At 29.6% G+C, this 16701-nt stretch overlaps 1 protein-coding gene across 5 annotated transcripts; it reads right to left on the bottom strand.

Moving 5' to 3' along the window:
• Positions 1 to 234: 234 nt before the first annotated feature.
• On the bottom strand, positions 235 to 4923 carry LOC120088538 (zinc finger protein CONSTANS-LIKE 9-like). 5 transcript variants are annotated; one of them, XM_090305995.1, is made up of 6 exons: positions 4721 to 4923; positions 3152 to 3864; positions 2275 to 2505; positions 1307 to 1611; positions 868 to 997; positions 235 to 734 (listed from the first exon to the last, which is right to left on the bottom strand). In XM_090305995.1, exons 2-5 carry the CDS (start codon positions 3737 to 3739, stop codon positions 868 to 870), a joined length of 1254 nt encoding a protein of 417 aa, XP_090162121.1. In that variant the 5' UTR covers positions 3740 to 3864; positions 4721 to 4923; the 3' UTR covers positions 235 to 734. The 5 variants fall into 5 exon arrangements, with proteins under 5 accessions (XP_090162121.1, XP_090162122.1, XP_038901850.1 ...); XM_090305996.1 differs by having other exon boundaries at positions 4620 to 4791; XM_039045922.2 differs by having other exon boundaries at positions 235 to 997.
• Positions 4924 to 16701: the final 11778 nt, after the last annotated feature.

Genomic DNA, 16701 nt, shown 5'->3' with positions numbered 1-16701 from the left:
ACATGTAGAAGTAGAAGTAAAAGGAATAAACAAACTCGTAGCCTGAAATAAATGGTAAACTTTCGAGTTCTGATCAGCTATACTAGAGACAATCTTTAAATGAATAATCTCACTATCATTTTCAAGCTACTTGCAACATCAAAATAGATTTACATTCATAGGGTAAATGACATTTTTTTCCCTTTAAAAGAAGAAGAATTAAAGTAAAGAAAATGAATTTACAAGGTATGAGTATAATTACCAAATCTCTCTCAACTGCACATGCAATTTATTACCTTACATTTACAACTGGGAAAGAGGAGAAAATCTTATGTTCAACCTTGTAACCATAATCTACTACTACTAAACTCAACTCATCTTAATGTGTTGTAAAATATGCTGACTTTGTGCTATACAGACAAAATAATATTTTGGCAATGGTGGGTCTTGTCACCCAACAAGCCAGGTTTCAGATCAACAAAAAAGAAAGAAAGAAAGAAAGAAATAGTCAAGTAAGTGTAGTTTCTGACCAACAAGTATCAGTAAACAGATATTTGTAGAGGAGCTGGCCTTTACGGCAACTACCAGTTAAATCTTGGAGCAAATCTTCTGCTGTCTGTATTATTGGATGGGATCATAAACTGAAGCTCTAGTCGATACACCCTTTTCGATCTGCCCCGGAAAGTTTAGTCGTTGAACCTTCTGTACTCGCTTTTTCAAATCCACCTTTCGTCTTTGGGCGACATTGAACCTTCCTGTGATATAATCAGATAGCTTATCATCATGCATTGAAATTATTCACTTGGTTAGATAAATAAAGAATGCATCTTTCCAAGCAAACATCAGAGTGATTCATTCCTTTTTGTAAAGCATAGTTAAAAATTGTACTCAGCAGCTTCTAGCCTGGTTCAGTGGGTCGTAATCATAGGCCTCTCCAGCCTTCACAAACCGTCCCTTCACACGCCTTCTGACATCGGCTCTCGCTTTGCGAGTGGCATATCTCACTGTTTTCTCAAACCTACAAGGTCATTGAACTACAAGTGAGGATTGAAAACTATGATGATCCATGCAGGATGAGGAAAACAGGATTTATGATGTGACAAGTCAACTCATAACAAAAGAAGCAATCAGATCATAAAGTCCATTCTGAAGACAAGAGGACTATCACTGTCACTCTGAGGCTGGGACAGCTAACAGTTAGCTCTAATGAAGGCAATGAAATGGAAAACATAAAGATCCACTGCCCCACACCAGCCCGGCAAGAAGAAAGACAAGGATCAGGCCACTAAGTTCAAGAATCAGAAGCGAAGGAGGCAACAAAACTTACTTGCGTGTCTTCTTTTTCTCCTTATAACGCAGGACGGCGCTGTTACGATCAGTAGATGGGAAGGAACTTTCAGGGCCAGGGGTACACCATGGAGGCTCACCCATTAGAAGCATTGAAGAGGCTCCACAGTCTTGATGGTCACCAGCACTACTCTCACCAGTAAGGCCAGAAAATGACACACCTGATTGGGCTTGCCTTGAATTAAAACAGAGAATCGGTTCGGTTTTAGTACTCATCACTGAGTCAGCAGAGGCACCATTGCTGCAGGCTGGCTGCATTGATTTGACAACTCCGATGGAAGAACCCTGTAGAAGGTCATTTCAGTTCCAGTATGGCTTTCAAGTGAAACCAGACAAACATTGCATTATGTACAATACACAGGTAGATGCATACATGAGAAATCTGATTTCCAGTTATCCTGAAAAAGTGAGCCCAAACTGCCAAGGAATATATTTCTACCTTGAGCCGGAGTCCAAGTTTTCCTAAGAAGAGGCAAAATTTTACCTTCTAACTTCTCTTTATAACTTTTCTACTTCGAAAATTTTGAGGGGACAAATTAGAGAGAGATTTTAAAATCTTTAGCTTTTCAACCCAATTGTTTTACTTAACACAACACGACTGAGAAGGATGCCATTTCTTCTTCACTCCACTCCTGTTTCAACCTAATAGATCCCTATCCGACCTAGATGGCTTTTTGAATCTTTTATCAAGTCACCAAGCTGGGCTCAGTACTCATAGAGCGCTCAATCAAACTAACCTCCATAACTAGTTATCAAGCATCGCTTTGAGGACATCGAAAGAATAATGTTTAAGAGTTAAGACCAAAATGTGTGATAGTGATATCCAGAACACGCCCTTATAGAGCATACGGTAAACCAGACTAGATACAATGGAAGAACAATAACAGAAATATTGGCTAAAGAACCTTGTAACAACTGAAACTGAAATAAATACATTAAAACAATCACCTCTGCAGCAACTGCACTGTGGCAAACTGAATCTTCAAAAGATAGGCCTTTTGCCTCAAAAAAGCTATCAATTCCACTGTTCTCGAAAAATTCTTCAGAATGATTAATGCTCATACTAAATAGCTCCTCATAATTTTCAAGATTTAAATCCATTTCATCCATATCAAACTCCTTGTAGAGATCATCATCCTCACCACAGAATTCCGCAACTTTTGTTCCAGGACAGCAAAACTGCATGCCAAAAATGTGATGCCTCAAAAGATCCTTGACAAGAACCAATAAGCAGAAATTGGGAAATCTGCAGCAACATGCATTTGCCATATGATGACAATCAACCAAAAAAATCTAATCATGTGTTAACAAATAAAGTTCAAGCTCAAAGTATTACCCGCACAACCATATCATTTACGATTTCTCAAGTGGATCTATCAAAAAGAGTTGTGAGAACATTATTTGTAATGAGAATGAAATTAGGATTTAAAAGAGTTCATGATTATTCAAAGAAACTTCAACGTCAGATTCATGTCCAAATGTGAGAGAAACGAAGGTCGGAACAGAATTTCAAGCAATATCTAATGTTAAATGATGCTTATGGTAGCTCTGCATGAAGAGAAAATTCAAGAAAATGTCATAACTAATATCACTTAATCAATGGTTCTAATAAGGGGGGCTCATAGAAAAGCCTTTTGTAATTTCATTGGAATCGGGATTCCTTTTGAAGTTTCATCACACCAATGAAATTGTTTCTTATCCGAACGACAAATCGCTTTTTTTGAAAAAATGTGCAATGCCTCATTACAAATGCCAGAAACTATATTTGCAGGGTTCCAATAATAAACTTGACAGCAAAACAAAGTACAAGAAATTTATCATTCACCTTGGGTAAAGCCACATTAGCCAATTCAACTGGCTGATCTGAAGTGTAAGGCCTAGAACCAAAATCAATGAGTGAAGATGATCCGACCATAACATTTGACTTTTCCCTGCTGCAAACATCACTGGCTTCAGTTGATCCAGGCATTCTTTGACCGGCGATGTTCTCCGAAAGGCTCCAGGCACCCCCCAAGCTATTCTCAGCAATGCTCATCAATCCCAACTCTTTCTCACAAGCATCATTTACAGAGGGAACATCCAAAACAAAGGACCAGATGGAAGAAAGTTCTGCAGCTGATGGACAACCAGAGTAACAATTGATGGTTTGCCTCTTGTGTGATGATGAAGCAAGGGTAGATGTGCCATGACCTGTCCAGTCACAATTTTGACACAGAGAAACCCTCTCATCAATACACCTTACCATGGAGGGCTGCAAATGGCATCTTTCGCACAACAGCGTTCTTGTATGTCGCCTCGACAAGGCGTTAGCCGAATGGACATTACGATCACATGATAAGCACAAACAAGCAGCATCAGATCGGCAGTAAACCATTGATCTTTGATCCCCACAAAAATCACACATGAAACCCATGTTTGTAATTGACTTATCAGATCTCTCTGAGTTCAAATTTTCAGAACTCTTGTCAAACTATGAAATCTTCAAACCACAGTAGGTTCTTCAAGGACTGCCAAATGTGGTGAATTTCTTTCCAAAACCTTCAAGAATTTGATATGACACAGATTATTACTGCATATTTTGTACAGAGAAAAAGCAGGACATTTGAAACAGAAAGGAAAACAAATTGGAAAGACATTTGTATGTTACATAAAACAGACATGTGACTGTTTACTGCATTTATTTCTTCTGATCCTTGCAACCATAACAAACCAGGTCAAAACCCAGAAATAGAAAACACATGTGAAATTATTATTTTTTTAAAAAAAAAACAAAACAAAACAAACAAACAAACAAACAAACAGCTCATTTAAATAGAACTGATTCCCAAAAATACCATTTCAATGTTCTACTAAAAAGAAGATTATATGGGCAGATCCAGAGGGTCTGGATCTCTAAAGAAATGAAACAGAGCAAAAGAAGTACAATCCAGCACAAGAGCTAACCGGTTAGAAGAACACAGACCAAATTATCTCAGGCACAATAAAGGGAAATATATATATATAATTTGAGGGTATTAAAGGGATGAATATAAAAGGAAGAAAAAACATGGTATTAAGGCATGAGAATTCTGATAAAAGGAATCAATCAAATAAACTTGCCTTGAAAGGCAAAAAAGAAAACAAAGCAAAAACTTCCATTTGCAGAGCATGACATAGAGAAAAACCAGAGATCAAACAGCAAAAAGTGGCTCAATCCGGATGATCATAAGCATAATATGCCAAAAAAAAGCATCAGGATTCCACAAGGGGAAAAGGGTATGGGAAAAAACAGCAAAGAAAGACAACTACTGTACCAAAGAGAAAAGGATGAGTAGAAGAAGGAGCTTTTGGACAATAATTTAAGAAAATAATTGCAGCAAAAAGAGAAGGAAAAAAAAGAAAGAAAGAGAGAAACCCTAGAAGCTGGAGGTTTCTTGAATGTCTGCTTTAACTTTGTATCTATGTTGAGAGAGTCACAGAGAGGAGGATGAGAGGGGGAGATGTGGATGTGGGCATATCATATGATGAGTGTACAGAAAAATGTGACAAAAAGGTTCAAAAAGCAAAAAACTTCTCTCTTTTGGCAGATAAAAAGTGCAAAGAGAGAGAAACCAAACCTTCAAAAAGGTCATCAAAAATGAATTTTATGTTCAAAGTGGGACCATGTCCTTTTCCTTCTCAAACCATTTCTTAGGCTTAGCCCATTTTCCCTTTCCTCTCTTTTTAATTACTTTTCTTGGATTAGATTGGAAGATTAGTGTAACCCAAGTGGAATTAAAAAAATAACAAAAAATAAGTGTCATATAATTAATTTTTTATTTAATGTGTGATTTATGTCCTTCTATACTAATAACTAATAAAAAAAAATCATAGCCCTTTATTCCATTTGGTTTCTAAATAAAATATTAAAATAAATAGTCATTCAAATATTTTTAAAAAATTATATAAAGTATTTTCTTCACTATGATCCATCAAATGCTCATATATAAATTATGTTGATAAAATATAAAATGTAACTTGAAATTATAAAATATTTTTAAAATTAAATATAAAGTTTGACCACTTTTTTATTCGTTACAATATGGTTTAAGTTTGTGGTTAAACAAATCTTAAGCAAATGATTCAACAAGTCATAGATTATCAAATTATTATTTTATTATATATACTTGCTCCTCTACTCTCCTAATAATGAAAACTTTATTTTATTGCTTTATTATTAAAATAATGTTTTTAGGAAAATCCAAATACAGATGATGAGCTATTAAAAATATAGTATTATAAATATGGCATGGTTAGATTTTCTTAACCTTTTTAAGACAAAAAAAGCTATTTCAAGACTATTTCTCAAATAATTGCAATGCTTTAGTTTATTTGGTCAACATTTTAGCTTTTCATGGTTAGATATTATAATTTTTTTCTAGAAAAATTATTTTAAATGATAAAACTGAAAATATTTATAAAGAATAGTAAAATATCACAATCTATTTGTAATAGACTGCAATAAACCATGATTAATCTATCATGACACAAATAAATAAAGATAGTAATCTATCTCAATCTATCGTGATAGACTATGATATTTTGTTATATTTATAAATATTTTACTTCATTTTCTTATATTTGAAAATAATTTTTTTTTCTTTTATGAAAATTTTCAACCGACTATGGAATAGGACGAGGTCACAATAAATAATTTATTTCTAACTAATTTTGGAAATATAGATGTGGAATAGTTTCACTAAATTGACTTATAAAATGCCTCCCTAATTTGGAATGTCGGCAATAAAAAATTCAAATTGCATTTTCTTTTAACACATTTTCTTTAAGTAAATGGTTTAGGTTATATTTTTTTACCAGATTTTTATACACAAATTTGTTTGACTTCTACTTGAATGTTTCTACTAATATTCAGTTAGTATAATGAAAGATTATTAACAAACACTATGAATAAGTTCAATTTTGTATATAAACTATATGATAGACTATTGACCAGTGCTGGTGGTCGACCATGGTCGAGTGAGATGGGTGACGGTTAGTTATGGTCATATTTGGCAGGAGACGACAAGCAACGGTGGACGATAGTTGCCAATAATGTTAAACATGGCAACTTCTACTGGTTAGCGATAGACGACCACGACAATGGATTATTACATATTAGTTATGGTTAGCGATAGTTGCCAATAATGGATTGTGATTGTCAACTAGAAGTGTGAGAATATTTTGGTCATTATTACATATTAGGAAAATTTATGTCACAATCGCACTTTCTGAAGCTTCATTAAGCGATTGTACGGCACTTGTTCCCGCTTACGAACAAGTCAACCAATTCAAATACGAATAGCCAATGGCACACCGGGTACCTCTCGTAACCTTTACCCCTGTTTTGGAGAAAACGGGTTTAGAGAAAAGGTTTTCGCAAACGGTTTGATTGTAAGAATAGAGAAGAGAAAGATTGTAGTAGGCTAGAAAGCAATAAGCAACAACAACAGCTTTATAACATACTACTTTGGGTATGGAGAAGTGATGGAATTCCAACTAAAAAAACTCAAAAATATTTTTCTTTCTAAAGTTTAATTTCAAATGTTTCACTCAAAATGATTTTTTCTCAAACTCTTTTTTCTTTCAAAAATTCATTTCGAGTAATTATTATACATTACAAATCTTGCTAAAACGACTTCTTAGAAAAAGAAATATTTCAAAAGTGCATCCAAAAACAAATTTAATTTCAAACTTCAATTCATCAATTCATTATGTTTTATTATACATAGACAAAACTATATTTGTTTAAAGTAAATTGGTAAATTCAGATCTAAGACATGCAATGCAGGTGGTTAAAAACCTTTAGCACATAAATTTTTAAATAAATATATGTATAATTAAATTTAAATAACAAATAATATCTAACCTGAAATTTTAAAATAATAAAAGAGACAATTACTAAAGCTATATATATGTTTTATTTGATTAATTTGTAATAAATATGAAATGTGTAGGATGTAGTTGAAAATGTTTGAAACATAATTTCATAAAGTGAAATATAAATTGTTGAACAAATATAATTTTTTTTTTGTAAATGTTAAACATGAAGTTTGAAAACAATTATATTATTAGAACGAGAGAAGATATTAGGGGTGTCCAAATGATCCGACAACTCAAACAACGCAGACTACTCGATCCACATTTTAGGGGTTGGGTTGGGTTAGTTTTAATCTTGAGTTGAGTTGGGTTGGATTGCATTTTTTATATTTTTTTCAGGTTAGGTTGAGTTCGGGCTATACTTTTAAAAATCTGGGTTGACCCAACCCACTCGAATCTCTAATATTATTATTATTATATTATAACTTATAGATATTATAACTCATATATAGTTTTATGATGTTTGTATGAAGTTTGTAATAGATATCTTGGATTTTGATATTTAACATTTGACTTTTATGAAATTTTAATTATATGTTGTACACAAATTTAAGTATTTTAAGTTAATAAAAAATATAATAAATAAATAACCCACCAAACCAATCCGACCTCAATTTTAAGTGTTGGATTAAGTTGAGTTGGAGACTTTATTCGGGTCATTTGGGTAGCCAATCCGATCAACCCAAATTTTTGGATTGATCCAAAAAAAATTTCCAACCCAAACTAACTCATGTATACCTCTATTAAATATTTTCATTTATAATTTTAAATGGTCTTAGGTAAAAATAGATTAGCCGTAACTTTAATAACAACATACATTTATTTTTTTTAGTTTGAAACCATGTTGTATATCTTCTAAAACACTTCGAATTTTATAGAATTGAATTTTTTTCTTTTTTCTTTTTTACAATTTAGGAGATAGAGGCTAATATTCTATTTTTTTATATAAAAAAATTCTTTCACAACATTTTTTTCACTTCGTCAAAATATTAACCATAAACATTGAATTTTTATTGAATTCAAATAAAAAGTAACAAAAAATAGATAAATATAATTTTAAAATATATAAATGTACATTAAAAGAAATTGTTAAATTATATTTACGTGTGTTTTCAAATAAGTTCTCTATAAACAATTATATCTTTTTAAAATTCAAAAATAAAAAAATAGAATTATTTAGATACATATGCTTGCTTCTATTGGAAAAAACATAATGTTTATTAGATATTATTAAATAAATTATTTACATTTTTTAAGGAAAAACTTCAAATAGTTTTTTGAATTATATTTTAATTTACCAACTTTTTTATTAATAAAAATTCAAAAAAAAAAAAAAAAAAAAAGAAAAGGGTTCCATAAAGAAAAATAAATAAAGATGGTACAAAACAATATGAAAGAACTTAAAAACAAAATAGAAATTTTCGAAAGTTCTAATAATAAAAAGGGAATGTAAACTTTGAATTCTCTTAGAATTTCGATTGTTATGCACCTCGTTGAGTTGGAGGGTTTGGGAAGCCATCTTGGAGGCCCCAATGTCTGTGATGCTTCGTCTACCCTTCTCCATCTCTCTCCCCAATCCTAATGGTCTCCATTGACAGTTGGTTTCTGGAAATTTAATGTTGATGCGGTTTGGTCCAATGATAGAGATAGAGGTAGTCTTGAGTGGATTGTTTAGGATCACTACGATCATGCGGTTTTTGGAGGTTGCAAATTTACTAAGATGAAAATAGACATTGGCCTCTTAGAAGTGGAATCCATTTTGGAAGGCATGATAGACATTAAGCAGGAATAGGCCAGAAATAACCCACTTTATTTGTTGAGTTTGAAACGTTGGAGGTCATCAAGCTTCTCTGAGGGTTTTATTGACGACATTTTTTTATTGGAAAAGATGTTATTACCGTTCTCTTTTGTCATGTTCCTCTGGAGGAGAACAAATTTGCTATTATAGTTTTGGCATTCTCCCATAGTTACTCTTTGATATGAAAAGATGTTTTTTTTTCATATGGTATTCACTCCATCATTTTGGATGAAGAGATTAGTATATAGTTTGGAAGGTACGTACACAGTACCATCAACCCTTCATGTTTATGTATGTATATATATAATCCAACATCTAAACTTGTCACATTCTCTATTATAGAAAGGTCCAAGATGATGACAAAGAATGAAATTTCCCATGAGATAGGAAATTGGGAGGTCATCTTCACTTGGAAGGGATATTTTTAAAACAAATACAAAGTTTAGAGATAATTCATGTAATTTTGCTGAAAAAAAGCCAAGATTATCCATATTGATTGGAAATTGCTTGAACTTTCATATGAGGAGCCCACAAAATTATTGACAGCCCAACCTCATTATTGAATTCCCCATCATTTCCTTCACACCCGAGAAAAAAAGAGCCAACTCTACTTTTCCCTACTTGGATGACCATTTAATTTTTTTTTTCTGATTCTTCGTTTTAAAATATCTGATTTTAGTTTTAATTTTTAAAAAACAAAAATAATATGTCCTTAATTAGTAACTAATAACTATTTGATTTTTTGTTTTTGTTTTTGAAAACTAAGCATATTTGACCCATTTTCTTATAATGAAATACATATTTCTTCGGTGCAATGGTTGAATTCTTAGTCAAATTTTAAAAAACAAAAATAATTTTTTGAAAACTATTTTTTTTAGTTCTCAAAATTTGACTCGATTTTTTAAATCATTGATGAAAAGTAGATAACAAATGAAGAAATTTGGATGCGAAAATAGTGTTCCTAAACTTAATTTTAAAAAATAAATACAAAAAATAAAATGGTTATCACAAACCATTGTATTGGAATTTGGTTAAATGCGAAAATAACTCGTTTTATTTTTGGAATTTGGTTAAGAATTCAACCATTGTATTGGAAAAAAAAAAAAAAAAGTAAGTCATGGTAAGAAATTGGCAGAAAATAAAATTAATTTTCAAAAACAAAAAATGAAAAACAAAATTATTATCAAATAGGGCCTACATGTTTCATACTGATTTTGGATTTATATTTTTTAAAAAGTAAAAACTAAAAATATGTGTGATAATTGTTTTTAGTGTTCTGTTCTTTTAATTAAAATCTATAAGCATAATTGATAGTTGTGTTTTTTTTTTTTCCTTTTTATTTTTAAAAATTCAAAATACGTTTTGATGACCTTTTTAGTTATATATTCCTTTTGATAAAAATAAAATCAAACCTTTTTTTTTTTTTTTGCAATATTTGTTCATCTGATATACATAATTATAAAACTATATATTTATTTTTACTTTTTAAAAAGATTCATATTGATAATACAATATTAATATTTTAAATGTATTTTTGCATCATTTTAAATGTATTCATTCATCAAAAATAAAATAAAAAAATAACAAAAAAATATATTGACAAAATACAAGAAAATAAATAAAAAAATATATTGACAAAATACAAGAAAATAATTTTATTATTGGAAAGAAAATTACATGAGAATGAGGAACAATTAATTTGACTCGATGAATTCAAAATATTTCCTTATGACAATTTGTTTCCTTTACACTTTGTGAATAATTTGTATATAAAAGAGAATAAGATTCGGTGAAATAATTTCCTATGTTTGTGACAATTCAAATAGTTATATCTCTTGGTATGAAGTTGTACAAAAAGACATACTATATCCTTTTATTAAGTTTGTGTCATTTAGAAAAATATATATATATATATATATAATCTCTTATGAAAAGTTGAGTTATTCTAATTTTTTCTAAAATAAATTAATTTTATGAATATTTTTCCTCAATTTTAACTTTTAATTTTGAAATTGTTTAGAAATAGAAGTTATTCATGATTAAAAAAATGGAGAATTGATTTAGATTTGAAGGGTACAAAAATTATTTAATAATTTTAGCCAAGTTATGGGTCTCTGTCTCTAGAAGTTGGAGGTTCAATCCCCCACTCCATAATTATTGTACTAACAAAAGGAAGCATTACTTTAAAACTAGTAATTAAATATTGTATTAACGTGCATATATTTTCAAAAAATGGAAATAGGCTTTTAAAAACATTTTGTTTTCATTTTAAAAATTTATAAACAATTTGAAAGGATACACGAGTACCCATCACGGATGTTTTCCATAATGCACAAAGAATATATTTGACAGAAACAGAATACACATGATCAACTAAGCATATATATATATATATATTAAGAAGAAGAAAAGATTCGGAAAATGTACCTTTGAAGACTAGTCTCTTCACGATTTCCTCATCAAAAACTTCGAACACAAACAATAAAAACACAGTAACAAGTGTTCAAAAACAACAGACATCACCACTGGAGACCTTGGTATTCTCGGAGAAGAACCGTAGAGAGTTTGTGTGCTTTTTTGAATAATTTGGAGAGGAATGGTTTTGTTTTGAGAGAAAAAATACTTTTTCAAAACCTTCAACAACTTTAATATTTTCAACACCTTACAATTTCAACACATTTTGAAGTATTTATAATAGTGTAAGTGGAAGATGAAAGAACATTTCTTTTCATATTCTAAATAATAATGAGAGAATTTATTCAAGAAAATGAAAGGTTTATAAGTTATTTGAAAAAAAAAATGAAAGGTTTATGTAATTAAAAAATATATATAATTAAATAAAACTAATTTTCATTTAATAAATATGTAAGTTAATTAACAACCTATTTTATGTAATTAAAAAGCAATGTAATCAAATAAAATCAATTTTTATTTAATTTATTTATATACTTTAATTTAATACTACAAAAACAAATTCTCTCAATTATTTAATATAAATCAAATTCATATTAAGTTTTTTATTTTCTCTCAAATTATATCTCATATAATTTTAAATCATTCTCTTTATTAATTTGAACAGTTTAAATTAATTCGAATTAATTCGATTATTATTTTTATCCTAATTGAGCTAACGAGGGGACCATATGTACATATAGTTTGAAGCTCCAATGGTACTCGATTAATTAACCAAACTCTTTGATTAAATTAATAAACTTCCATTAATTGTCATTCATTCTGCTAAAGATTGATAACGTACTCTTCACACTATAGATGTATTTTTGTGTCCATTGCATATAACCAAACCACAGTTCGTTGACCCTTCACAAATTGTTCGTAAGTACAGCTGGACCAAAAATTACCGTTTTGCCCCTTATAGTTACATCTAACTCCTTTAAGTACCATTAATCCCTCTCATAAAAAGTCATAGTCCAACTATGACCAAACCCTTCTCAGGCCAGGAGAGGGTAAAGTACCACATTGTTTAAGCCTCAGAATCAGCCAAACCCCTCAAAGAACCGCCTTCATGCAAGAGTTCACAACTCACTTAGGATTCAGATCAAGTCACCTATGGTTATCCAGAAAAAAATGCAAATATCATTTATCAACAGCTTTATATAGAGACTATACATTTCATGGTCTAGTCTTATACAAACTCTTTGCATAGAACACCCCTACTCACATGTCTACACATGAATGATCAGGACCAAATCACTTGTAGCACTTTACAACAATTGTAATAACTACAAAGCAAGCTATATTCATAGTGTCACCAGGATAAGGTATCCAGCCTTATCCATCTATTACAGACCGTTTAGATTATCACTAAAACATTATTCACCTGTATGTCTCTACATACATGTTTAAGGTTTAAAAAATAACATTGCATCTTAGTTTATTGGTTTTCGTGGATAAATGCAACTAAATGATAAATAAAATACCTCTTTATTTGATAAATAAATTATTTGTATAATATAATTACAACTACAAGATCCACAAGATTTAAGGCATCGACCCAACACAATTCTAACTACGTCCCTACTCTTTGCACACAGCGGCTGTCGCTCCTACCAATTGAATGGCCCGATGAAGTATTTGGATCACAGCGACGTGGGCAGTTCACTGGCTACAACGTTGTAGGAAATCCACTAAAACTTATCATTTAGATGAGGGAGAAGTCGTAACAAGGTTTCCGTAGGTGAACCTGCAAAAGGATCATTGTTGATGCCTAAATATCAAACAACCCGCGAATGCGTTTACGAATTAACTATCCGCATTAGGGGTGATAAATAATTCTGAAAACGTTTTTAAAATTCGAAAATAGAAACTTGAATTTTCAATCAAACATACATATTTTTAGAAAACTAAAAAATCAAAAAAAAACAAAAAAACAAAAAAACCAATTGTTTATCAAATGGCCTCCTAGTTCTTCAATTTAGAAAACTAAATAATGAAATTAATCTACTTATTTGAAGGGTTTGTTAATATGAATAAAATACATTTTTGGTCCTTAAGATTTGAAATTGATATCTATTTAATCTCTATGATTTCAAAAATGGCATGTTAATCTTGAGATTTGAAACAATAATTCTAAATGGTCTCATGTGATCATCAGTGAACAATTTTGGAGGAAAGAAAAGGATAATGCTTATAAAGATTTTGTGTTGTTCATCATTTTGGAGGAAAGAAAAGAAAAAGATACTACGTAATATAAGAAACAATATAAAATCAATGGGAAAATATATATTTTTTATTTCCAAATTTTGATTATAATTTTCATTTGGTCCTTAGATTTCAAAATGTTACACATTTAGTTCTTGAGTTTTGAGTTTGGTTTTAATTTAATTATTAGGTTAAACTGTTATAATTTTACCTTTATATATGAATTTTGTTTCAATTTGGTCCATAAGTTACAACACTCACACAATTTTAACTTCCATTTTTTACTAGATGTTCTTTTTTTATCTTTAGAGTTAATGTCTGTTAATAATCTTAAATCACTAATTGACCCAAAAACTTGAACTGATAGATGAATGCGAATTTAGTTATAGAAAGTTTTGAAGATTTAATCTAGTTCACAAACGAAATTTAACAAATATCCTAAAGTTGTAATATATTTCATTTCTATATTTTCCCCATATTTTTGGACAAGATATAACCTTAATAATCATTCTCTCTCTTATTAAAGTTTTAAAATTCTTACGATTTAACATTAATTAAAATTCAATCGGAAATTAAATTAAATATTAAAAAATCCATATCATCAATTAATACTGTATATTGTAATTACTGTGGGGTATTATTTAATGAATATTATTTTGTTCTTTCACTTATATGGTATTTATCCCTTCAGTTTAGAAATACTTTTGGTTAAGTTTGTTTTTTTTTTTTTTTCCGTTTTGGATTATTATTTAATAAATATTATTTTATTCATTCACTTTTATATTATTTATATATATATATATATATATATAATGTTTATTTCAAATATATGCAATGTCATTTCAAATATGTATGAGATTTATTCCAAATGTATTTACAACAAATACAAATTTAATATTTTGTATAATATATATCTCATATTTAATGTTAGTCTTGTTTCTATTGATATATATATTCCACATACTTTATCATATATACACATGTATATTATACTAAGATAGATGACATCCTCTGATTATTTGAAATATACCCATATATATTTGAAATTGAAAACAAATTGTACAAATAAAATTCATATATACTATGTACTATAAGCTACCGGACTTTTATGTGCAAGTTATTAAAAAGTGTTAGACTTGTGAATATGGTAGTTTTTTTCCTCCATACGTGTCTTCTCTTATTTCTATTTTTTTTTCTCATTATTACTTTTTAAAACGTTTGAAATTCTATTTTGTTCTATATGAATATGGAAAAAAATCATTTAAGGTATGTGAATACGAAACTAAATCATTTAAGGTATGTGAATACGAAACTTTTTTCCACATGTGTCTTTTCTTATCACTCTTTTTTCTTATTATTATTTTTCAAAATGTTTGAAATTCGTGGAGGGTGATATAGACATTTGGGCTAGATTTTTGTGTAATATTTCATCCATTAGACTAGTCATGAAAGAAAAAAAATAGGGAGTTCAATTTTGTAATTAGATCTACATAATTAAGTTATATGTATAGAAAGCCCTTAATTATATATCATCTAATACTCACCTTAGTTGTGGTAAATTACCGATTGACCCAAAAGCTCAAGAAGAATTTAATTATATAACATCTAACAATTAATTAAAAAAAACACATATGACATACTCAGATTCACTATTTTTTTTTTTTAAAAAAAAAATAAAACATAAAACAGAATTCATATCCCCTATTAAACCTAACCCAAAAAAATGTGAAATTTATATGAAATTTAAAAATGAAGTGCCTAACCAACTAATTTGAGAATAATTTTTAATAGCTTCCTTCTATTATAATTAAATAATAATAAATAAATTGTTGGTTCAGCTTTCGATTTATGATAGAAAATTAAAGATAAAAAAGGACCAAAACCTGTACCAAAACACCCAATTAAACTGATACATTAAAGATAACACCGCATAAAGTTGTTGGTTCGAATGATAACATCATACAAAATCTAATGAACAAATCTTCGTTTTTTTTTCTTTTCTGGCGCATAGTTGGTTGAAATAATTCATTGTTAGTATGTGGGGTTATATTAGCCTATGTATAGAGTGCAAAGTATTTTAATCAAGGTTCAGAAACTTGTGTTTGGAGTGTTTATTTATTTAATATGAGTTATTTTTAAACGATGACATCTTTGAATTGTCTTGAAAAATATTTTTTAAAAATTCATTTAAATTTAAACATTCTTTTTTATAAAAGTGTGTTGTGTATGGTTACATTTTCTCACAAATGTTTTTATACATAAGTTTGTTTGGTTTACTATATAATCGAAATAGTTCTATTAATGTCAAATTATTATAAAAGAAGTCTATAAAACACTACGAAGTTATAATTTCAAATTTGTATTTTAAAAACACTTTCACTAACTGAGCTTTTTTTATTTTGTCTTTTTAGTACTTGATGAACTGGTTGTTAGAATTAGTTCATTGGTGATGATTAATGAAGTTGGTTGCTGGAGTTGGAGGTTAAAGATGGATGTTGTATTTGATAGTTGAAGTGATCGTCAAATGTGGATGTTTGAGTTGATCATCGAAGTTGGGCGTCGGAGGTCGTTGGATGATGATTGTCTTCCAAGTAAGGTGACAATAGTCGTCAAGAGTGGTTGTTGTTAGAGTTAGTTACCTTTTGATAGAGTCATTGGAAACATTTGAGAGAGAAAAAGTTGATAGTTTTAATCAACTCAACTCAAGTTGATGGGTAAAATAATGAGTTGGTTATTTTAACCAACTTAATCCAACTCAAGTTGGTGCCCCAAAACCCCTAGTGTGACATACAATATGTACCCATGACTAAAAGGAATGAGGTTCAAATATCTTTATCTCTATGTCAAACTAAAAGAAAAAATTAAGACAAATATCAAATTAGTTTATACCCTTCTCCAAATTTCGTTCGGCCAATATTGTGTAAAACTTATAATTTGAGTCAATTAAACTTCTAAATTTTCATAAATCCAATCAATTTAGATTCTTTCATTATGATTACCTTTGAAAATCATCCATATATTGA

Source organism: Benincasa hispida, chromosome 10 (assembly GCF_027475165.1).
Source record: "Benincasa hispida cultivar pf3 chromosome 10, pf3_genome.v1.1, whole genome shotgun sequence".
NCBI lineage: Eukaryota > Viridiplantae > Streptophyta > Magnoliopsida > Cucurbitales > Cucurbitaceae > Benincasa > Benincasa hispida.
The sequence above is the reverse complement of the archived record's forward strand: the minus strand, read 5'-3'. Positions and strand labels throughout refer to the sequence as shown.

Coding starts and splice junctions, on each gene's coding strand:
- LOC120088538 (XM_039045922.2), bottom strand. CDS start 3,739: ATGGGTTTCATGTGTGATTTTTGTGGGGATCAAAGATCAATGGTTTAC. Junction 2,506..3,151: donor CTAATGTGGCTTTACCCAAG/GTGAATGATAAA, acceptor TTTGGCATGCAG/TTTTGCTGTCCTGGAACAAA. Junction 1,612..2,274: donor ACAGTGCAGTTGCTGCAGAG/GTGATTGTTTTA, acceptor GACCTTCTACAG/GGTTCTTCCATCGGAGTTGT.